The 25,255-nt window shown below is 49.5% G+C and overlaps 1 protein-coding gene across 1 annotated transcript in view; it reads right to left on the reverse strand.

Annotated features, from left to right (window-relative positions):
• Positions 1-24,595, reverse strand: part of LOC134983333 (oocyte zinc finger protein XlCOF7.1-like) — a 38,000-nt gene extending 13,405 nt beyond the window's left edge. The window contains exons 1-6 of the mRNA XM_063949042.1: positions 24,513-24,595; positions 18,738-18,886; positions 5,929-6,120; positions 5,293-5,410; positions 5,116-5,213; positions 4,610-5,018 (exon numbers count right to left, since the gene is read on the reverse strand). Of these exons, the coding sequence (XP_063805112.1) occupies positions 4,610-5,018; positions 5,116-5,213; positions 5,293-5,410; positions 5,929-6,120; positions 18,738-18,815 (895 nt within the window). The 5' untranslated portion in view covers positions 18,816-18,886; positions 24,513-24,595. The remainder of the gene's footprint in view (positions 1-4,609; positions 5,019-5,115; positions 5,214-5,292; positions 5,411-5,928; positions 6,121-18,737; positions 18,887-24,512) is intronic.
• Positions 24,596-25,255: the final 660 nt, after the last annotated feature.

The raw sequence follows: 25,255 nt of genomic DNA on the forward strand, positions 1-25,255 counted from the left end.
AATAGCGCCTATTTCTTTGAGAGTCACACAGGACGCCTGCAGTCTCTTGAATGTGTTTTATGAGGGTCACCGTAGTGACCAGGGACATATTCCCAGCAAGGCCCTCTTGAATTTGAGTTGGCCATGTATGACTGGCATGTGTCATCCAGGAACCCACAAGCACGGGTCTTTGTGATACACCAGCCGCTGTGTAAATAGACTTTAGTGTAGTCTCTATTTTCCTATCCCCAGGATTCTATAATGTTAAGGAGCCAGATGCTGGTAGTACCACCTTTTTTTAAGAAACGGGAGACTGATATGTCTACAGCTGGGGGTTCTTCCCAATTCTTCCTACCTTCAGGTGTAAATGGGGAAGTGTGCAAAAACCATTTTGTAACCTGATATTTTTTATTTTTATCAGGGTTTTTCCAGGCTTTCTTAAATATGTCATCTAGTTCCGGAGAATCAGGGAAGGTGACACTGAGCTTTTTCTGTGCTAGGAAAAACAACTGCGGTACTGCAGCATCATCCAAAGGGATTTTTAATACATTCCTGATAGCAATGAGGGGTTCAATACCATGTGCAGAAGTAGAATCCTCAGTAGTAGGATCTAATTCCTCCCCCTCCTCCTGTACCACTTCCTCAGATTCTGAGAGTTACTCAGGCAGCCCACGTTTATGTGGCCCTGAATTAGGGAGGGGGGTATTTGCATCAGGTCTGTTACAGCCTGCTGCAGTTGTCTTCTGAGTATTAGCAGTAAGCTGAGATGACATGTCTGCCATCATAGTCTTTATGGCACCGAGCCAGGATGACGCCTGACTTCCTCACTAACTTGGGAAGACTGACTGCATTGTTCACATGATAGGGAACCATCTATAGAGGGAGAGAATCTGTTGCGACATACACTGCATAATTGGGGTTTTACCATGTTTACAGTAGACAACACTCAGACACACACACACACACACACACACACACACACACACACGTTATTACATAGCAAGCCTGCCCTTACTGTATGTGAGGAGACAGAGAGTGAGAGGGACAGCACACCCAAGCCTGTCAGACTCAGTAAGATTGCAGGCTGTGTTTATATCACGGTGAACACCGGAGTTCTTGTCCTTTTCAGGACTCTAATTGTGTAATAATAGCGGCTCTCCCCCATTTGTCTGGAGGAACTGTGTGTCCTTGCTGCTGCAGCAGTGAGCAGAGGAAGGTGCCAAAACGCTGCTGGTCCCGCTCTGGGGTATCTCCGAACCGTGTAATGGCGCCATAGCTGTGTAGATATTTATATTGGCAAAGTCTCCTTATAAGTGTGAAACATCACATTGATTTCACCACCGCTGCCAGTGTACACAGGGGGGCTATAGCAGGTCCCCCTAAGGGAGGGTCCCGTATGCCGCCCCTGCCATAGCACCGCACCAAGAACCAGGGGACTCCCCTAGCAGGGCCCCCAGTTTGTACTCACCACTCTTCTGACCTTCAGGCTACGTTAGGGGTGTGCGGCGTGCTGCAATTGCGACCAACAAGGCGCAATGCCCTGCGGTACCAACAACCTCTCAGGACAGTGTCCTGCAGCGGGGAGGCAGCTCTGACGCCTGAAGAGACCGGAACCCCCCCCCCCCCAACTCACACGGTGCAGGTATACTGACGCCCAAACAGCATCCCGAAAATAAAGTTCAAAATAAAACTGAAGAAAATCTTCTGGAGCTCCAGAGTGGCATCCTCTCCTGAGGGCACATTGTTATAAACTGCCTGTATGAGGGGGCACAGAGAGGAGGAGCCAGCACACCCAGTGGAAGAAATGTAAAGTGCACGGCTCCTTTGGTCCCCATCTATACCCCATCGTACTAATTCCCCAATATCCCTTAATGGATATTAGAGAGAGTATTTTTTCAGCCTTTCTGATCTGTAGGATGTAGAGAAGACTTATTCAGTCGACAACCGTGCATAGACATTAACTCTAATCTAGGATTGATGGAGTCCTGTATAAAGACTTTTCCCTTTGAATACTGATGGAATTCAATACTTCATCCATTTCTCACTGATTTTTGATAAAGCGGCCAAATGTCTGCGTACTGTGCAGTTGTGTGGTGCTAGAAGAACACATTCGAAAGGGCTTTCTAAGTAGTCTCCTGTTGTACTGTCTTACTAACCTACAGTTTCTTAGGTCTTTAAATTGCGGACGTTATAGATAATGAGAATACACAGTCATTTTCACCTGAGAATTTTAGTATCACTTTATTTTTCTCCAGGAGAAAGATCCGCTATAAATGGGAGAATAACTAGGCTTTTTTAGTGATCACCTGCTGCCCAGGGGCCTGACCGGATCGTTCCTCTAGCGCATGGGCAAAACCGGACCGATCCTCTAGTGCAGGGGCAAAACCGGACCGATCCTCCAGCCAAGGGACGTAACCGGACCGATCCTCTAGCCAAGGGACGTAACCGGACCGATCCTCTAGCCAAGGGATGTAACCGGACCGATCCTCTAGCCAAGGGGCGTAACCGGACCATTCTTCTATCAAGGTGTCTATCCCTCTTTACATGATCTCCACTCTGTATAACAGGGATTGTCTGGATACCTTCTCCAGGACATCTGTACAGAATATCACTCCCCATAATCAATCTGTTTGCTCATGAAGTATGAAGTTTTCTATCTATGAGGTCTCTACTTGCAGACATACTAGGAATGGAGTACCTATATTAAGGAATGAAGACCATCCTGTCACATACACTTCACATTACTCTGCTTTAGAAAATAAGAACTATTAAAAGGTTCCATTTCTTAATTACAGCATGGTCCACTGAATCCAGTGACCTCCTATAATGCATTAGTCATCCGTGTGCTGAAGACCAATGTCACGGCCTACTTGAAAAAGGAGACTGGCGTTCTAGGGCAGAGAGCTCAGTTCTCAGCTTGTCTTCTTATCGCGGAGACTCAACACCATGTTAGTTATAGAAAACAAATCCTACCTGACCTCAGTGACATGATAAGAAGACCATGGGATTAATAGGGGCTGATTGCTCCTGATGTATGAGATATACCAGAGAGTGTGGGGAGGAGACTGGTCAGATCTCTGGGCTAGTAACACAGTGAGGGAGAGATCAGGAGTATAATAGGGGCTGATGGCTCCTGATGTATGAGATACACCAGAGAGTGTGGGGAGGAGACTGGTCAGATCTCTGGGCTGGTAACACAGTGACATGATGTGAAGGGGAGAACAGGAGTATAATAGGGGTTGAAGGCTCCTGATGTATGAGATACACCAGAGAGTGTGGGGAGGAGACTGGTCAGATCTCTGGGCTGGTAACACAGTGACATGATGTGAAGGGGAGAACAGGAGTATAATAGGGGTTGAAGGTTCCTGATGTATGAGATACACCAGAGAGTGTGGGGAAGAGACTGGTCAGATCTCTGGGCTGGTAACACACAGTGACATGATGTGAGGGGAGAGCAGGAGTAGAATAGGGGTTGAAGGCTCCTGATGTATGAGATACACCAGAGAGTGTGAGGAGGAGACTGGTCAGATCTCTGGGCTGGTAACACAGTGACATGATGTGAAGGGGAGAGCAGGAGTATAATAGGGGTTGAAGGCTCCTGATGTATGAGATACACCAGAGAGTGTGGGGAGGAGACTGGTCAGATCTCTGGGCTGGTAACACAGTGACATGATGTGAAGGGGAGAACAGGAGTATAATAGGGGTTGAAGTCTCCTGATGTATGAGATACACCAGAGAGTGTGGGGAGGAGACTGGTCAGATCTCTGGGCTGGTAACACACAGTGACATGATGTGAGTGGAGAGCAGGAGTATAATAGGGGCTGATGGCTGCTGATGTATGAGATACACCAGAGAGAGTGGGGAGGAGACTGGTCAGATCTCTGGGCTGGTAACACACAGTGACATGATGTGAGGGGAGAGCAGGAGTAGAATAGGGGTTGAAGGCTCCTGATGTATGAGATACACCAGAGAGTGTGGGGAGGAGACTGGTCAGATCTCTGGGCTGGTAACACACAGTGACATGATGTAAAGGGGAGAGTTGGAGTATAATAGGGTCTGAAGTCTTCTGATGTATGAGATACACCATAGAGCAGTGTTTCCCAACCTCGGTCCTCAAGGCACACTAACAGTCCTGGTTTTAGTGATATCCAGGTTTGAACACAGGTGACTTAATTAGTACCTCAGTTATTTTGATTTAACCATCTGTGCTGAAGCCTGGATATCACTAAAACCTGCACTGTTGGTGTGCCTTGAGGACCGTGGTTGGGAATGCCTGCCATAGAGTGTGGGGAGGAGACTGGTCATATATCTGGGCTGGTAACACACAGTGACATGATGTGAGGAGGAGAGCAGGAGTATAATAGGGGCTGATGGCTACTGATGTACAATATACCCCAGAGAGTGTGGGGAAGAGAATGGTCAGATCTTTGGGCTGGTAACGCACAGTGACATGATGTGAGGGGGGAGAGCAGGAGTATAATAGAGGTGATGGCTCCTGACTCCATACTGGGAAAAAACAAATTCCTCATTAGTTTGTACTGACAGAGGAGGGTGTAGGATAAGAGATTGCTGTAGTGACTGAGCAAGGAGAATATGTGACTCTTTTCTGTAATAAGTGTTTATTACTCACCTGTGCTGATATCTGTAGGGATCTCCTCCTCCTTACACTGCAGATCACCCCTCACATACGTCTCTTCTTCTCCCTCTATATCTTCTGCCTTTATATCAGTCACATACGTCTCTTCTTCTCCCGCTATATCTTCTGCCTTTATATCAGTTACACATGTCTCTTCTTCTCCCTCTGTATCTTCTACCTTTATATCAGTCACATACGTCTCTTCTTCTCCTTCTATATCTATATCTTCTGCCTTTATATCAGTCACATACGTCTCTTCTTCTCCCGCTATATCTTCTGCCTTTATATCAGTCACATACGTCTCTTCTTCTCCCTCTATATCTTCTGCCTCCTTATCAGTCACATACGTCTCTTCTTCTCCCTCTGTAGCTTTGATTTTAATATTATTTAATTGGGCTTCACCCTATGTAAACAAGACAAATATAATGACACACAGCTCCTCTACACAAATATAGTGACAGTCACTTTGGTTTATTGGGGAGACCCTAGATCCCACCTACCTGATCCTCCTGTGGGGTCCTGTGATTCTCCTCTGTACAATCCTGGGAATACAGAGGACAGGGACATCTCTCTGGGGTATCTCTGTTACTGGGCCCATCTGTAGGAGACAAACAGTGAATGAGTATGGTGTATATATGTGATTATCAAATGGTGTGTGTATATAAGGGGCCCCATACCTGCTCTCCCCTGTACAATACATGACAGTCTCCTCTTATCCAGAGATGTGAGGGGCCGGTGATTCTCCATCATCACGTCCTTGTACAGACCCCTGTGTTCCTCTATATACTCCCCCTCCTGCATGGAGACATAGACAGTGACATCCTGACACCTTATAGGAACCTGACACAGAGTGACACAGTCATCACCAAGACACATCCCCTGGTGTTACTGTGTAATGCCTCATTCCCAGCAGTCACCTCTCCAGTCATCACCCAGATACGTCCCCTGGTGTTACTGTATAATGTACCATTCCCAGCAGTCACCTCTCCAGTCATCACCCACACACATCCCCTAGTGTTACCGTATAATGTCCCATTCCCAGCAGTCACCTCTCCAGTCATCACCCAGACACTTTCTCTGGTGTTACTGTATAATGCCCCATTCCCAGCAGTCACCTCTCCAGTCATCACCCAGACACATCCCCTGGTGTTACTGTATAATGCCCCATTCCCAGCAGCCACCTCTCCAGTCATCACCCAGACACATCCCCTGGTGTTACTGTATAATGCCCCATTCCCAGCAGTCATCTCTCCAGTCATCACCCAGACACATCCCCTGGTGTTACTGTATAATGCCCCATTCCCAGCAGTCACCTCTCCAGTCAGCAGCTGAATGATCTTGTTGGTGAGCTCCAGGATCTTTTGGTCATTGGGTCTCTCATGTATTAGTGAGTCAGGTGGAGGCACTGGGATGGGGCTCTGGCTTCTACTCAGTCCTCCTGACACACGGGGATGGCTGTTGAGTATCTCACACTCATTGGATGTCTTCTTCACTACTGTGTAATCCTGAGTAATGGAGGAGACATCAAATATCAATATATACACTCCCAGACCCCCCCTCACCTCCCCAGTCATGTCCCTTTGTTATTACTATAGATATAAGTGACTTCAGTGACGCTTCTAAATCATCTCACCTCCCCAGTCATGTCCCTGTATTATGACTTTAGATATTAGTGACGTCACTGAAATGCTCGCGGATCCTCTAACCTTCTCAGTCATGTCCCTGTATTACTACTATAGATATGTGATGTCACATTGACGCTCCCAGATCCCCTCACCTCCCCAGTCATGTCCCTGTATTAATACTATTGATATAAGTGATGTCACTGTGACACTCACAGATTCCCTCACCTCCCCAGTCATATCCCTGTATTATTACTATAGATAAAAGTGACATTACTGTGACGCTCCCAGATCCCCTCACCTCCCCAGTCACGTCTCTGTATTATTACTATAGATGTGAGTGACGTCACTGTGACGCTCCTAGATCACCTTACCTCCCCAGTCATGTCCTTGTATTATAACTATAGATATGTGACATCATTGCGCCTCTACCAGATCCCCTTACCTCCCCAGTCATGTTCTCATATTATTACAATAGATATAAGTGATGTCACAGTGACAATCCCAGATCCCCTCAACTCCCCAGTCATGTCCCTGTATTATTACTATAGATGTGAGTCACAGTGACCCTCCCAGATCCCCTCACCTCCCCAGTCATGTCCCTGTATTACTAAAAATAAGTGATGTTACAGTTATGCTACTACACTCCCTCACCTCCCCATTAATGTCCCTGTATTATTACTATAGATATAAGTGATGTCACAGTGATGCTCCCAGATCCCCTCACCTCCCCAGTCATGTCCCTGTATTATTACTATAGATGTGAGTCACAGTGACCCTCCCAGATCCCCTCACCTCCCCAGTCATGTCCCTGTATTATTTCTATAGATATGAGTGACGTCACTATGAAGCTCCAAAATCCCTTCACCTCCCCAGTCATGTCCCTGTATTATGACTATAGATATTAGTGACGTCACTGTAATGCTCTCGGATCCCCTCACCTTCTTAGTCATGTCCCTGTATTACTACTATAGATAAAAGTAATGTCACTGTATAGCTCCCAGATCCCCTCACCTCCCCAGTCATGTTTCTGAATTATTACTATAGATAAAAGGGACATTACTGTGACACTCTTAGATCCCCTCACCCCACCCAGTCACATCTCTGTATTATTGCTACAGATATAAGTGAGGTCATTGTGACGCTCCCAGATCTCCTCACCTCCCGTCATGTCCTTGTATTATTACTATAGATATATGACTTCACAGTGACGCTTCCAGATCCCCTCACCTCCCCAGTCGTCTCTGTATTATTACAATAGATATAAGTGACATCACTGTGCCACTCCAAGATCACCTTACCTCCCCAGTCATGTCCTTGTATTATTACTATAGATATGTGACATCATTGCGCCTCTCCAAGATCCTCTCACCTCCCCAGTCATGTCCCTGTATTATTACTATAGATATGTGACTTCACAGTGACGCTCCCAGATCCCCTCACCTCCCCAGTCATGGTCTCGTATTATTACAATAGCTATAAGTGATGTCACAGTGACAATCCCAGATCCCCTCAACTCCCCAGTCATGTCCCTGTATTATTACTATAGATGTGAGTCACTGTGACACTCCCAGATCCCCTCACCTCCCCAGTCATGTCCCTGTATTATTACTATAGATATAAGTGATGTAACTGTGACACTCCCAGATCCCCTCACCCTCCCCAGTCATGTCACTGTATTATTACTATAGATATAAGTGATGTCACTGTGACACTCCCAGATCCCCTCACCCTCCCCAGTCATGTCCCTGTATTATTACTAAAAATAAGTGATGTTACAGTTACACTACCATATTCCCTCACCTCCCCATTATTGTCCCTGTATTATTACTATAGATAAAAGTTAGGTCACTGTGACGCTCCCAGATTCCCTCACCTCCCAAGTCACGTCCCTCTATTATGATTACAGATATTAGTGATGTCACTGTGACGCTCCCATATCCCACCTCCCCAGTCATGTCCCAGTATTATTACTATAGATAAGTGATGTCACTGTAGTGCTCCCAGAACCCCTCACCTCCCCAGTCATGTCCCTGTATTAGTACGATAGATGTGATGTCATAGTGACGCTCCCAGATCGCCTCACCTTCCCAGTCATGTCCCTGTGTTATTACTTTAGATATAAGTGATGTCACTGTGACAGTCACAGACACCCTCAACTCCCCAATCATGTGCCTGATTACTATAGATAAAAGTGACATCACTGTGATTCTCCCAGATCCCCTCACCTCCCTAGTCACGTCCCTGAATTATTACTATAAATATGCTATGTCAAAGTGACGCTCCCAGATCCCCTCACCTCCCCAGTAATGTCACTGTATTATTACTATAGATATAAGTTACATCACAGTGACGCTTTCACATCCCCTCACCTCCCCAGTCATGTCCCTGTATCATCACTATAGACATATGTGACATCACAGGGACGCTTCCATATCCCCTCACCTCGCCAGTCATGTTTCTGTATTATTACTATTTATTATTTATTATCAGTTTCTTATATAGCGCAGCAAATTCCGTTGCGCTTTACAATTTGAAATAACAATAACAAACTGGGTGATAACAGTCATAGAGGTAGGAAGGCCCTGCTCGCAAGCTTACAATCTATATATAAGTTGTTACTATGACGCTCCCAGATTCCATCACCTCCCCAGTCAGGTCGCTGTATTATTACTATAGATATGTGATGTTACTGTGACACTCCCAGATCCCCTTACCTCCCCAGTTAGGTCCCTGTGTATTTCTATAGCTATATGTGACATCATTGTGACATTCCCAGATTCCCTCACCTCCCCATTCATGTCCCTGTATTATTACTACAGATATAAGTGATGTCAGTGTGACACTCCCAGATCCACTCACCTCCCCAGTCATGTCCCTGTATTATTATTATTATTATTATTATAATTATTATTATTTTCTATTACGTCCTTGAGGATGTTGGGGACACCAAAAGAACCATGGGATATAGACGGATCCGCAGGAAATATGGGCACTTTAAGACTTTCAAAGGGGCGTGACCTGGCTCCTCCCTCTATATCCCTTCCCAGACTCAGTTTAGAAAATGTGCCCTCCCAGAGTTTCTCTGAAAAGACTTAATGTTAGGTTTTTATTTTGGGGAGGTCTGCTGGCTACAGACTCCCTGCTTCGAGGGAAAGGGGCGAGAGCAGTCTAGACCCACTTCTAATGAGTTTCAGGGCTCTGCTGCTGCTGACAGGATGCCTTCAGCTCCTGAGGGGAGATGAACGCCAGGCTCTCTTGGATGCACGCTCCCACAGCTTGCCGTCCCCCCTCTTCAAGCCAGAAGACCGGTGAGTATGTGAGGAAAAGACATCTTCTCTTCAACAAAGACGGCATATAGAGGTACCGCGCAGCATGATTTGCTCAGTGCGCGCCAGGCTCCTGGACTGTACACACCGCTGGGTGCAGGGCGCTGGGGGGCGCCCTGGGGAGGTAAAAAAATAAGATTTTAAACCTACCGGTAAATCTTTTTCTTGTAGTCTGTAGGGGATGCTGGGGACTCCGTAAGGACCATGGGGATAGACGGGCTCCGCAGGAGACATGGGCACTTTAAGAAAGACTTTAGGTTAGAGAAACTGTGCCATGGGGAGACAGACAGTACGAGGAAAGGATTTTTAATCCAAGGGCAAGATTCATACCAGCCACACCAATCACACCATATAACTTGTGTATATACTAACCAGTTAACAGTATGAAAACAACGTAGCATCAGTCCGAGACCGATTAAACTATAACATAACCCTTTAGTAAGCAAAACCATATACAAGTCTTGCAGAAGTAGTCCACACTTGGGACAGGCGCCCAGCATCCTCTATGGACTACGAGAAAAAGATTTACCGGTAGGTTTAAAATCTTATTATCTCTTACGTCCTAGAGGATGCTGGGACTCCGTAAGGACCATGGGGATTATACCAAAGCTCCCAAACGGGCGGGAGAGTGCGGGTGACTCTGCAGCACAGAATGAGCAAACAGGAGGTCCTCCTCAGCCAGGGTATTAAACTTATAGAATTTTGCAAAGGTGTTTGAACCCGACCAAGTAGCAGCTCGGCACAGCTGTAATGCCGAGACCCCTCGGGCAGCCGCCCAAGAAGGGCCCACCTTCTTCGTGGAATGGGCCTTGACCGATTTTGGTAACGGCAATCCAGCCGTAGAATGAGTCTGCTGAATCGTGTTACAGATCCAGCGAGCAATAGTCTGCTTTGAAGCAGGAGCGCCACCCTTGTTGGCAGCATACAGGACAAACAGTGCTTCTGTTTTTCTGACTCTAGCCGTTCTGGCCACATCAAGGGACTCGGAATCCTCCAAGTCATGTGTAGCCACAGGCACCACAATAAGTTGGTTCATATGAAAAGATAGGTAAAAATTGAGGACGGGTCCGCAATTCCGCTCTATCCATATGGAAAACCAGATAGGGGCTTTTATGAGACAAAGCCACCAATTCTGACACTCGCCTAGCCAAAGCCAAGGCTAACAACATGACCACTTTCTAAGTGAGATATTTTAACTCCACCGTTTGAACTGGTTGACAAAAGTCTGTACTTCTGGGAGAGATGCGAATTCTTTCTGAAAGAAAATGGATAAGGCCGAAATCTGAACCTTAATGGAGCCTACTTTTAGGCCCAAATTCACTCCAGTTTGTAAGAAGTGAAGGAAACGGCCCAGATAGAATTCTTCCGTAGGAGCATTCCCAGCCTCACACCAAGAAACATACTTTCGCCATATACGGTGATAATGTTTAGCTGTCACGTCCTTACTAGCTTTTATCAGAGTAGGAATGACCTCATCCGGAATACCTTTTTCCGCTAGGATCCGGCGTTCAACCGCCATGCCGTCAAACGCAGCCGCGGTAAGTCTTGGAACAGACAGGGCCCCTGTTGTAACAAGTCCTGCCTTAGAGGAAGAGGCCACGGATCTTCTGTGAGTATCTTCTGCAGATCAGGATACCAGGCCCTTCGCGGCAAATCTGGTACAATGAGAATTGTCTGCACTCCCCTTTTTTCCTTATTATTCTCAACCCTTGGGTAAGAGAGGAAGAGAAGGAAACACATAGACCGACTGGAACACCCACGGTGTCACTAGGGCATCTACAGCTACTGCCTGAGGGTCTTTTGATCTGGCGCAATACCTCTGTAGCTTTTTGTTGAGGTGGGATGTCATCATGTCTATCTGGGGCAGTCCCCCCCTGACCTGCAATCTGTACGAAGACTTCCTGATGAAGTTCCCACTCTCCTGGATGCAGGTCGTTTCTGCTGAGGAAGTCTGCTTCCCAGTTGTCCACTCTCGGAAAGAACACTGCCGACAGTGCGCTTACATGATTTTCCGCACAGATCCTGGTGGCTTCCGCCATTGCCACTCTGCTCCTTGTGCCGCCTTGGCGGTTTACATGAGCTACTGCAATTATGTTATCTGACTGGATCAGAACTGGTTGGTCGCGAAGTAAGGTCTTCGTTTGATGTAGGGCGTTGTATATGGCCCTCAGTTCCAGGATATTGATGTGAAGACAAGTCTCTTGACTTGACCAAAGACCTTGGAAGTTTCTTCCCTGTGTGACTGTTCCCCAACCTCGGAGGCTCGCGTCCGTGGTCACCAGGATCCAGTCCTGAATGCCGAACCTGCGGCCTTCTAGAAGGTGAGCACTCTGTTGCCTCCACAGGAGAGATACCCTGGCTCTGAGGGACAGAGTGATCAACTGATACATTTTTAGATGTGACCCGGACCACTTGTCCAGTAGGTCCCATTGGAAAGTCCATATTGCATACTATTTGCCAAATGTGGCTGTAACTTTGCATCATCTTAGTCGACACTGGAGTCAGAATCCGTGTCGGCGTCAGTGTCTACTATTTTGGATAGTGGGCGCTTTTGAGCCCCCGGAGGTCCCTGTGACATAGGGGAAAGGCAGGGTTTGACGCCTGTACATTCCCAAGACTCCGTGCAATAAATTTACATTAGCACTAAAACATTCCACATATCCAACCAGTCAGGTGTCGGCGTTGCCGACGGAGACACCACAGTCATTTACTCCACCTCCTCCCTATAAGAGCCTTCTACCTCAGACATGCCGACACACGCGTACCGACACACCACACATTCAGGGAATCCTTTTATCTGAAGACAGTTCCCCCACAAGGCCCTTTGGAGAGACAGAGAGAGAGAGTATGCCAGCACACACCCAGCGCTAATGACCCAGGGAAAAACACACAATATGTTTACCAAGATAGCGCTCTAACTTTATTTTTGCGCCAAATTATGTGCCCCCCCCCCCTTCTTTAAAACCCTCTTTCACTGTGGATAAGCAGGGGAGAGTCCGGGGAGCTTCCTCTCAGCGCTGTGCTGTGGAGAAAATGGCGCTGGTGAGTGCTGAGGAAGAAGCCCCGCCCCCTCAGCGGCGGGCTTCTGTCCCGCTAAAATATATAAAAAACTGGCGGGGGCTCTTTATATATACAGTGCCTAGCTGTATATGTCTACTTTTGCCAGAAAATGAGGTTATATTGCTGCCCAGAGCGCCACCCCCTGCTCCCTGCACCCTTACAGTGACTGCCGTGTGTGAGGTGTGTGGGAGCAATGGCGCACAGCTTTACTGCTGTGCATTACCTCAGTGAAGATCTGAAGTCTTCTGCCGCCTCTGAAGTCTTCTTCTCATGCTCACCCGGCTTCTATCTTCCGACTCTGTGAGGAGGACGGCGGCGCGGCTCCGGGACGAACTCCAGGGTGAGACCTGTGTTCCGACTCCCTCTGGAGCTAATGGTGTCCAGTAGCCTAAGAAACAAGACCTTGAAACTCACAGAAGTAGGTCTGCTTCTCTCCCCTCAGTCCCTCGATGCAGGGAGTCTGTTGCCAGCAGACTCCCTGAAAATAAAAAACCTAATAAATATACTTTCATATACTTTCTGACAGGAAGCTCAGGAGAGCTCCCCTGTAATGCACCCAGTCTCCTCTGGGCACAGTATCAAACTGGGGTCTGGAGGAGGGGCATAGAGGGAGGAGCCAGTGCACACCCATACCTAAAGTCTTTCTTAAAGTGCCCATGGCTTCTGCGGAGCTCGTCTATCCCCATGGTCCTTACGGAGTCCCCAGCATCCTCTAGAATGTAAGAGAAATACCTCATAAATAAGGCTGGCAAATCTGTACAGTGCCCTGGCACTGCCCGCAAAACCCCCGCCAGGATAAACATGTAAAAATAAGCGGGAAGAAGCGCTCCATGTTGGGGGCGGGGCTTCTTCCTCCAGGCTCACTCAGCGCCATTTCCTCCTCCAAGCAGCAGCGCTGGTCCTTCCTCACAGCAGACAAGTACCAGGGGCTATAAAAATGAGGGGAGCAGATTATTTCTATACAGATATATAGCGCTGCAGCTCTGTGACACTTGAGGGTGTTTTCAGACATGCACTTTGGCGCTGGGGTGTGAGCTGGCTCCTTTCCTTTTGTTCCCTCACAGGCTTTTCTTTGGGTGCTGTTAGGGAGACAACATGTCTGAGGCCGAATTTTCCTCTCAGGGGGATAATTTATTGGAGACACCAAATGTTTTAGGGGTCCTTTCGGGACCGCCGACAGCTGATTGGTTAAATGCTTTAAATGCTAATGTTACACTGTTAAATTAAAAGTTTACTGAATCTGACTCTCAACTGCAGATTTGGAAGAGATCAGTAGATGACGCTTTATTACAAGGGTCACTGAAACGTAGTGTTGATCAATTAGATGACACAGATACCGACACGGACTCTGATACCGGTGCCGATTATGCCGATTCTAGATTAGATCCTAAATTGGCTAAGAGTATTCAATATATGATTGTGGCTGTCAAAGACATGTTACGTATTGACGAGGACCCCTTTACACCAGAAACGAGGGTCCTTATTTACAAAGAAAAGAGACACTCGGTTTCTTTTCCTCCTTGTTTTGAACTAAATGACCTTTTTTATGGCATTTGGAATACACCAGATAAGAAATTTCTCATTCCTAACAGGACCACGGTGGCGTACCCCTTTCCCGCAGTGGATAGGGATAAGTGGGAAACACCACCCACAGTAGACAAAGCCCTAGCACGCTTGTCAAAACAGGTAGCGCTCCCTGCAGCTCAGTCGACGACTCTTAAGGAGCCGGCTGATCGTAAGCAGGAGGCTACTTTAAAAGCTATATTTACTACCACGGGGACGCAGCTTAGACCGCTTATTGCGTCAGCGTGGGTTAGTAGCGCCATTGAAAAATGGGCTGAAAGTTTATCTGCTGATTTGGATACTCTGGATAGAGATAGCATCCTAGTGACGCTTGGTTATATCAGGGACGCGGCTGCGTACTTGAAAGAGGCTGCAAGAGATGCTGCCTCCTGGGGCTAAGGCTAATGCTATGTCTATTGCGGCTAGGCGTGCGCTATGGACTAATCAATGGAATGCTAACGCGGATTCCAAGACAAACATGGAGTCCCTTCCCTTTAAGGGTGGGGAACTGTTTGGTGATGGCCTTACTGATTTAGTATCAGCGGCCACTGCAGGTAAGTCTACTTATTTACCTAATGCTCCTGCGCAACAGAAGAAACCACACTATCAAATGCAGTGCTTTCGGCCCAACAAATATAGAAAAGGCCGAGGTAACTTCTTCCTCGCAACCAGAGGTAGAGGAAGGGGCAAGAGAACTCCCGCTTCCTCGAGTTCACAGAAGTCCTCCTCGGCTTTCGCCAAATCCACAGCATGACGCCGGGTCTCCCCGACAGGAGACTGCACCGGTGGGGACACGTCTAAGGCTTTTCAGTCAGGTTTGGGTTCGCTCGGACCTGGACCTTTGGGTGTTACAAATTGTGACCCAAGGGTACAAACTGGAATTTCAAGACGTGACGTCACCCCCCCCCCCCCCCCCCGTCGTTTTTTCAAATCACCCTTACCAGTTTCGCTTCCAGACAGAGCTCTAGTCTGTGGAGCAATACAAAAATTATGTCAAAATCAGGTTGTGATCCCGGTCCCCCGGGAGCAAAAAGGGGAAGGGTTTTATTCAAGCCTATTTGGAGTGCCAAAGCCGTATGGCTCGGTACGACCAATCCTCAACCTAAAATCTCTATATTTTTTCCTGAAGAAATTCAAATTCAAGATGGAATCTCTCCGAGCGGTGTTCTCCAGCCTGGAGGAGGGGGAATTCATGGTGTCTTTGGACATAAAGGATGCCTACCTTCATGTTCCCATGTATCCCCCTCATCAGAGTTATCTCAGGTGTGCAATCCAGGATACTTACTACCAATTTCAAACGTTGCCATTTGGCCTGTCCACGGCTCCGAGGATTTTCACAAAAGTCATGGTTGAAATGATGGTTCTCCTCAGAAAAAGATTACAATTATCCCGTACTTGGACGATCTCCTGATAAAGGCGAGAGCCAAGGAAAAACTGGTACAGGACATTACACTGTCTCTGTCGCTTCTACAACAGCACGGCTGGCTCTTGAACCTGCCGAAATCACAATTAGTTCCAACAACTCGGTTGTCATTTTTGGATATGTTTCTGGACACGGTCCAGCTGAGAGTGTTCCTCCCTACGGAGAAAGCACTGGAAATTCAGAGTTTGGTAAAACTCATTCTGAAACCACCAACAGTCTCTGGTGGTGGCATACGAGGCCCTCCAATTTGGGAGGTTCCATGCCAGAGTATTTCAGTGGGACCTGTTAGACAAATCGTCTGGATCCCACCTCCATATGCACCGGAGGAGAGTTCTATCCCCCAACACCAGGATCTCACTCCTGTGGTGGCTCCACAGCTCTCACCTCTTAGAAGGACGCAGATTTGGGATCCAAGACTGGATCCTACTGACCACGGATGCAAGTCTCCGAGGTTGGAGAGAAGTCACACAAGGGGTGACCTTCCAAGGAAGATGGTCAAGTCAGGAAACTCTTCTTCACATAAACGTGCTGGAGTTGAGGGCCATTTACAATGGCCTTCTACAAGCGAAGCATCTTCTTCGAAACTGGCAGAATTGAGAACTCAGCAACAATTTCTGCCAAAGGTGGTTTCCTCTTTTCATATTAACCAACTGGCACTTTGGCTGAGGAAAAGTCTCTGGATGTCGTAAGAGCTTTGAAAATTTACGTTGCCAGAACAGCTCCAGTTAGAAAAACAGAGTCTCTGTCTGTGCGATATGCTCCCAATAAACTTGGGTATCCTGCTTCCAAGCAGACTATTGCCCGCTGGATATGTCACCCGATTCAGCAGGCTCATTCCAAGGCAAGTTTGGCGTTACCTAAATCGGTAAAAGCCCATTCCACTAGAAAGGTGGGCTCGTCCTGGGCGGCTGCCCGGGGTGTCTCGACATTACAACTTTGCAGAGCAGCTACTTGGTCGGGGTTAAACATGTTTGCTAAGTTTTACAAGTTTGATACCTTGGCCGATGAAGTCCTAAAGTTTGGTCAATCTGTGCTGCAGAGTTGTCCGCACTCTCCCGCCCGTTATAGAGCTTTGGTATGATCCCATGGTTCTTTTGGTGTCCCCAACATCTCAAAGGACGTAATAAAAAATGGGATTTTAATACCTACCGGTAAATCCTTTTCTATAAGTCTATAGAGGATGTTGGGCGCCCGTCCCAGTGCATACTGTATCTGCAGTTTAGTTCTGGTTACACACATACTGTGTTATGGTTTCTTCAGCTTGTTGTTGAATTTTGTTCATGTCCGTTGAAATGTGTTCAGTTGAATGCCATGTTATTCGGCATGTTTATGGCGTGAGCTGGTATGATGCTCATCTTGTTTGTTAAGTCCTTTCCTCAAAATGTCCATTTCACCGCGCACAGTTCCAAACTGAGTCTGGGGAGGGATATAGAGGGAGGACCCAGGTCACGCCCCTTTAAAAGTCTTAAAGTGCCCATGTCTCCTGCGGATCCGTCTATATCCCACGTTTCTTTTGGTGTCCCCAACATCCTCTATGGACTTATAGAAAAGGATTTACCGGTAGGTATTAAAATCCTGTTATTATAGATATAAGTGAAGTCACTGTGATGCTCCCAGATCCCCTCACCTCCCCAGTCATGTCCATGTATTATTACTATAGCTATAAGTGATGTCACTGTGACACTCCCAGATACCCTCACCTCCCCAGTCATGTCCCTGAATTATTATTATAGATATATGTGACATCACAGTGACGCTTCCAATTCCACTCACCTCCCCAGTCATGTCCCCTTATTATTATAGATATAAGTTAGGTTACTGTGACGCTCCCAGATTCCATCACTTCCCCAGTCACATCCCTGTATTATTACTATAGATATAAGTTAGATCACTGTGACGCTCCCAGATTCCCTCACCTCCCATGTCATGTCCCTCTATTATGACTATAGATATTAGTGATGTCACTGTGACGCTCCCAGATCCCCTCACCTCCCCAGTCATGTCCCTGTATTATTGCTATAGATATAAGTGATGTCACTGTGATGCTCCCAGATTCCCTCACCTCCCCAGTAATATACCTGTATTATTACTATAGATATAAGTGATGTCACAGTGAGGCTGCCAAATCCCCTCACCTCCCAAGTTAGGTCCCTGTATTATTATTATAGATATAAGTGATGTTACTGTGACACTCCCAGATCCCTTCACCTCCCCATTCATGTCCCTGTATTGGTACGATAGATATGTGATGTCACTGTGACGCTCCCAGATCACCTCACCTCCCCAGTCATGTCCCTGCATTATTACTATAGATATAAGTGATGTCTCTGTGATGCTCCCAGATCCCCTCTCCTCCCCAGTCATGTCCCTGTATTATTACTATATATAAGTGACGTCACTGTGCCTCTCCTAGATCCCCTCACCTCCCCAGTCATGTCCTTGTATTGCTATAGATATTAGTGATGTCACTGTGACACTCCCAGATCCCCTCACCTCTTCAGTCGTATACGTATTATTAATATAGAAATAACAGTGATGCTCCCAGATCCTCTCACCTACCCAGTCATGTCCCGGTATTATTACTAGAAATATAAGGTCACAGTGATGCTCCCAGATCCTCTCACCTCCCTGGTCATGTCCCTGTATTATTACTATAGATATAAGTGATGTCCCTGTGACACTCCCAGATACCCTCACCTCTCCAGTCATGTCCCTGTATTATTACTATAGATATAAGTGATGTCACTGTGACACTCCCAGATCCTCTCACCTCCCCAGTAATGTCCCTGTATTATTAATATAGATATAAGTGATGTCACTGTGACACTCCCAGATCCTCTCACCTCCCCAGTCATGTCCCTGTATTATTACTATAGATATAAGTAATGTCACTGTGACACTCCCAGATCCTCTCACCTCCCCAGTCATGTCCCTGCATTATTACTATAGATATGAGTTCACTGTGACGCTTCCAGATCCCCTCACCTCCCCAGTCATGTCCCTGTATTATTACTATAGATATAAGTAGTCACAGTGATGCTCCCAGTTCCCCTCACCTCCCCAGTCATGTCCCTGTATTATTACTATAGATATAAGGTCACTGTGACGCTCCCAGATCCACTCACCTCCCCAGTCAGCAGGTAGATGATCTCCAGGGTGATATTTATTATCCTCTCAGTCCTGTGACTCCTGTCCTTGTCCATCCTCGGTGAATCAGAGAGAATACAGAACGTGTGATGTGTAATAAAGACTCCGTTCCTCACAGTTGGAGTTCCTTGGAATAAACATAATACATAAAACATATTGCACATGTAACATAGTAAATGTGGAATAGAGCGGCCATTAAGTCTCCTATTCCCTTATAGCTATAGAGTCCTGGTCAGTGTCTCCGAGGTTCCTGTGACCCAGCCCCATAAGGCTGTACTGTATAGTGGGCCTGATCTAGATTGTAGCACTATTGTGGGTGCAGTCACAATGAGCTGATGTTCAGTACATTGTGAAGGGACAGGGTCTCCTGGAAAAGCGGCAGAAGCCAGGCAGGGGAAAGGTTGCAGAAGAAAGGCAGTGGAAAGGCGGCAGGAGACAGGCAAGGGAATGGCGGCCGGAGACAGGCAAGGGAATGGCGGCAGGAGACAGGCAAGGGAATGGCGGCAGGAGACAGGCAAGGGGTGGAAGGAATACATTGGGGATAAACCCCTGGTGTCCCCCAGCACACCGAGCTGTACCTGTACCAAGACATGAAATACTATATATATATATACATATAATCGAAATCCAGAGGTCTTAGTTACATACAGTTTGCAAACGTATGATAAGCCACCAGGCCCCGACATGGCTCCTCTGATGCTGGTGGTCCCTATCTCTAGGTCTGGGCCCGGGGTGCAGAACCCCACAAACCGGCAAAGGCCAGCTACCCCAGGGCAGCACAACGCGAGAAGGTAAAGTGTTAGTATGTGTTAATAAAAGGAAAACAAAATCTATATACAAAAATTAATATACTAGTGAGAGTGTAATTAAAAGACCAGAAGGATTAATAAATGTGTTACGGGGGTGCTAAATAAGATCTCGCAGTGTGCTACCCCAGAGCAGCCCAGCCCCACCAATCCAGGGGGAACCGCACCCCACACCCAAACTGTATGTAACTAAGACCTCTGGATTTCTATTATATATATATATATATATAGTCTTTCATGTCTTGGTACAGGTACAGCTCGGTGTGCTGGGGGACACCAGGGGTTTATCCCCAATGTATTTCTAGCCAGACTACCCCCTCCCTTTCATGCACCTGAATTGTACTTCCTAATTGATTTGAGCAACTTAGATTTTGTTCTGTTAGTATAAGGGGTGGCAGGAGACAGACAGGGAAAGGCGGCAGGAGACAGGCAGGGGAAAGGCGTCAGGAGACAGGCAGGGAAAAGGCGGCCGGAGACAGGCAGGGGAAAGGCGGCAGGAGCTAGGCAGGGGGAAGGCAGTAGGAGACAGGCAGGGGAAAGCAGCAGGAGACAGGCAGGGGAAAGGCGGCAGGAGCCAGGCAGGGGGAAGGCGGCTGGAGACAGGCAGGGGGGCGGCAGGGTGGGGGTGGCAGTAAACTGGCATGAGGCTGTAGGTTAGGTGGTGGCAGGAGACATGCAGGGGAAAGGCGACAGGAGACAGAGAGGAGAAAGGCTGCAGGAGACAGAGAGGGGAAAGGCTGCAGGAGACAGGCAGGGGAAAGGTGGTAGGAGACAGGCAGGTGAAAGGCGGCAGGAGACAGGCAGGGGAAAGGCGACCGGAGACAGGCAGGGGAAAGGCGGCTGGTGACAGGCAGGGGAAAGGCGGCTGGTGACAGGCAGGGGAAAGGAGGCAAGAGACAGGCAGGGGAAAGGAGGCAAGAGACAGGCAGGGGAAAAGAGGCAGGAGACAGGCAGGGGAAAGGCGGCAGGAGACAGGCAGGGGAAAGGAGGCAGGAGACAGGCAGGGGAAAGGAGGCAGGAGACAGGCAAGGGAAAGGAGGCAGGAGACAGGCAAGGGAAAGGAGGCAGGAGACAGGCAAGGGAAAGGAGGCAGGATACAGACAGGGGAAAAGAGGCAGGAGACAGGCAGGGGAAAGGCGGCAGGAGACAGACAGGGGAAAGGCGGCAGGAGACAGACAGGGGAAAGGCGGCAGGAGACAAAGCAGGGGAAAGGCGGCAGGAGACAGACAGGGGAAAGGCGGCAGAAGACAAAGCAGGGGAAAGGCGGCAGGAGACAGGCAGGGGAAAGGCGGCAGGAGACAGCCAGGGGAAAGGCGGCTGGAGACAGCCAGGGGAAAGGCGGCTGGAGACAGGTAGGGGAAAGGCAGCAGGAGACAGGCAGGGGAAAGGCAGCAGGAGACAGGCAGGGGAAAGGCGGCAGGAGACAGACAGGGGAAAGGCGGCAGGAGACAGACAGGGGAAAGGCGGCAAAAGACAGGCAGGGGTAAGGCGGCCAGAGACAGGCAGCCAGAGACAGACAGGGAAAGGCGACAGGAGATAGGCAGGGGAAAGGCGGTAGGAGACAGGCAGGGGAAAGGCAGCCGGAGACAGGCAGTGGAAAGGCAGCTGGAGACAGACAGGGGAAAGGCGGCAGGAGACAGGCAGGGGAAAGGCGGCAGGAGACAGGCTGGGGAAAGGCGGCAGGAGACAGGCAGGGGAAAGGCAGCCAGAGACAGGCAGGGGAAAGGTGGTAGGAGACAGGCAGGTGAAAGGCGGCAGGAGACAGGCAGGGGAAAGGCGATCGGAGACAGGCAGGGGAAAGGCGGCCGGAGACAGGCAGGGAAAAGGCGGCCGGAGACAGGCAGGGGAAAGGCGGCCGGAGACAGGCAGGGGAAAGGAGGCAAGAGACAGGCAGGGGAAAGGAGGCAGGAGACAGGCAGGGGAAAAGAGGCAGGAGACAGGCAGGGGAAAAGAGGCAGGAGACAGGCAGGGGAAAAGAGGCAGGAGGCAGGCAGGGGAAAGGAGGCCGGAGACAGGCAGGGGAAAGGAGGCAGGAGACAGGCAGGGGAAAGGAGGCAGGAGACAGGCAAGGGAAAGGAGGCAGGAGACAGGCAAGGGAAAGGAGGCAGGATACAGACAGGGGAAAAGAGGCAGGAGACAGGCAGGGGAAAGGCGGCAGGAGACAGACAGGGGAAAGGCGGCAGGAGACAGACAGGGGAAAGGCGGCAGGAGACAAAGCAGGGGAAAGGCCGCAGGAGACAGACAGGGGAAAGGCGGCAGGAGACAAAGCAGGGGAAAGGCGGCAGGAGACAGGCAGGGGAAAGGCGGCAGGAGACAGGCAGGGGAAAGGCGGCAGGAGACAGGCAGGGGAAAGGCAGCAGGACACAGGTAGGGGAAAGGCAGCAGGAGACAGGCAGGGGAAAGGTGGCAGGAGACAGACAGGGGAAAGGTGGCAGGAGACAGACAGGGGAAAGGCGGCAAAAGACAGGCAGGGGTAAGGCAGCCAGAGACAGACAGGGAAAGGCGACAGGAGACAGGCAGGGGAAAGGCGGTAGGAGACAGGCAGGGGAAAGGCAGCCGGAGACAGGCAGTGGAAAGGCAGCCGGAGACAGACAGGGGAAAGGCGGCAGGAGACAGGCAGGGGAAAGGCGGCAGGAGACAGGCAGGGGAAAGGAGTCAGGAGACAGGCAGGGGAAAGGAGGCAGGAGACAGGCAAGGGAAAGGAGGCAGGAGACAGGCAAGGAAAAGGAGGCAGGAGACAGGCAAGGGAAAGGAGGCAGGATACAGACAGGGGAAAAGAGGCAGGAGACAGGCAGGGGAAAGGCGGCAGGAGACAGACAGGGGAAAGGCGGCAGGAGACAGACAGGGGAAAGGCGGCAGGAGACAAAGCAGGGGAAAGGCGGCAGGAGACAGGCAGGGGAAAGGCGGCAGGAGACAGGCAGGGGAAAGGCGGCAGGAGACAGGCAGGGGAAAGGCGGCAGGAGACAGGCAGGGGAAAGGCGGCAGGAGACAGACAGGGGAAAGGCGGCAAAAGACAGGCAGGGGTAAGGCGGCCAGAGACAGGCAGCCAGAGACAGACAGGGAAAGGCGACAGGAGACAGGCAGGGGAAAGGCGGTAGGAGACAGGCAGGGGAAAGGCGGTAGGAGACAGGCAGGGGAAAGGCGGTAGGAGACAGGCAGGGGAAGGCAGTAGGAGACAGGCAGGGGAAAGGCAGCCGGAGACAGGCAGTGGAAAGGCAGCCGGAGACAGACAGGGGAAAGGCGGCAGGAGACAGGCAGGGGAAAGGCGGCAGGAGACAGGCAGGGGAAAGGCAGCCAGAGACAGGCAGGGGAAAGGCGGCTGGAGACAGACAGGGGAAAGGCGGCATGAGACAGGCAGGGGAAAAGAGGCAGGAGACAGGCAGGGGAAAAGAGGCAGGAGACAGGCAGGGGAAAAGAGGCAGGAGACAGGCAGGGGAAAGGAGGCCGGAGACAGGCAGGGGAAAGGAGGCAGGAGACAGGCAGGGGAAAGGAGGCAGGAGACAGGCAAGGGAAAGGAGGCAGGAGACAGGCAAGGGAAAGGAGGCAGGAGACAGGCAAGGGAAAGGAGGCAGGATACAGACAGGGGAAAAGAGGCAGGAGACAGGCAGGGGAAAGGCGGCAGGAGACAGACAGGGGAAAGGCGGCAGGAGACAAAGCAGGGGAAAGGCGGCAGGAGACAAAGCAGGGGAAAGGCGGCAGGAGACAGGCAGGGGAAAGGCGGCAGGAGACAGGCAGGGGAAAGGCGGCAGGAGACAGGCAGGGGAGCAGCCGCATGGAGTAACATGAGATGGGGCTCGGACGGGGTCAGCAGCAGCAGCCACGAGCGGGGTACAGTGCCAGCTGCCTGCAGGCTATAACCCGGCCCTCTCATACCAGAGGCTCCTACCATGCTAGACCCGCAGCCCCCTGCCTCCTACCCACACCCTCTGCAGCCTAGGAAGGATGAGCTGCTGGGAGCCCCCTGAGCCGGATGAGCGAGGAAGCCCCCTGGAGGAGTAAGTGCAGCTCTCTCTGTGCCTGCTTCTAGATGCTGCCCTCCCCTACTTGCTGCATGGGTGCAGATGTTGGCAGCACACACAGCATGAAAACACAAGGTTTGTTGGCGCTGGGCAGGTCTGTGATGGAATACACCTTAGGATTAGCAGCCACCTGGAGAGGGGTAGCCGGCCTCCTCATACAGAGACAAATGTGGGGAATACCAGGTAAGCGCTCTATCCAAATGATGCAACCAAGAAAATAAAAACAATATAAACAGTAATATAGACCAAAACATATTCTAATGGGTGTTACGCTGAGGTGTATGATATCTCAGGTATAGATGATAATGAGTATAAATAAATGTATCAGTCTCTTCTGATACTGGCATTATATAATACAACCCGGAGTCTCTACAGCAGATGGCCGTCGTTATACGCGTGGCGCCATCCTAGCGGGCATTTCACATTTTACACCATTATAGTGACGTGACTGCTGGGGGGACGGAAATGAGGGGCTCAGCCTGCAGCTGACACACTGCCAGTGGTGTAGTAATGCTCTGCAGCTGTCACACTGCCAGTGGTGTAGTAATGCTCTGCAGCTGTCACACTGCCAGTGGTGTAGTAATGCTCTGCAGCTGACATCATAATAATAATAATAATAACAACAGGACACCACAGGTTGCTCACCCTGTATAATAATAACAGGACACCACAGGCTACTCCTTCTGTATAATAATAACATGAAACCACAGACTGCTACCCATGTATAATAATAATAATAATAATAATAATAATAATAATAATAACAGGACACCACAGGCTGCTCCCACTGTATATAAATAATAACAAGACACCACAGGCTGCTCCCCCGTATAATAATAATAACAGGGCACCACAGGCTGCTCCCCCTGTATAATAATAATAACAGGACACCACAGGCTGCTCCCCCTGTATAGTAAGACGCCATTACCTGATCTCCACGGACACTGGGAGGCTGCAGCTGTCGGTGAAAACTCACTTCCTGCATGTGGAACGCACAGTCCGGAAGTAAGGTGGAACGCACAGTCCGGAAGTAAGGTGGAATGCACAGGCCGGAAGTAAAGAGTGATTGGCACAAGCTGATTCCTAGTGACTGGTGCCTCCCCTCCTACACCCCAGCCCTCTGTAATGACTATTAACATATATGTCCTCAGTGCAGGAGGCCGGCGGCCATTTTCTTGTAGACCAGTCCGGCAGCAGCAATAGGATCCCTGGCCGTGTAGTGACGTCAGGAGCGGCGGCCATTTTCCCCTGGTCTGAGCTCCGCCTTCCTTCTATCATTCCCACAAGGCAGCAGGAGCAGAGAGCAGCCATTGCTGTGTCTGGCAGCAGGTAATGATATTATTATTATTATTCTATAGGCTGAGCAGCTCTGGTGTCAGGTTCTGTACTACAGGGGGAGCAGCCTCTGGTGCCTTGTTATAGTGCAGCTGGAGCAGCCTCTGGTGCTGCATTATCCCTGTACAGGTGGCTGACACTCTAGTGTCCTATTACCGTAATACAGAGGTGGTGCAGACCCCGCCGTTACCGTAATACAGGTGGCGCAGACCCCGCCGTTACCGTAATACAGGTGGCGCAGACCCCGCCGTTACCGTAATACAGGTGGAGCAGACCCCGCCGTTACCGTGATACAGGTGGCGCAGACCCCGCCGTTACCGTAATACAGGTGGAGCA

Source organism: Pseudophryne corroboree (genome assembly GCF_028390025.1).
Source record: "Pseudophryne corroboree isolate aPseCor3 chromosome 3 unlocalized genomic scaffold, aPseCor3.hap2 SUPER_3_unloc_13, whole genome shotgun sequence".
Classification (NCBI taxonomy): Eukaryota; Metazoa; Chordata; class Amphibia; order Anura; family Myobatrachidae; genus Pseudophryne; species Pseudophryne corroboree.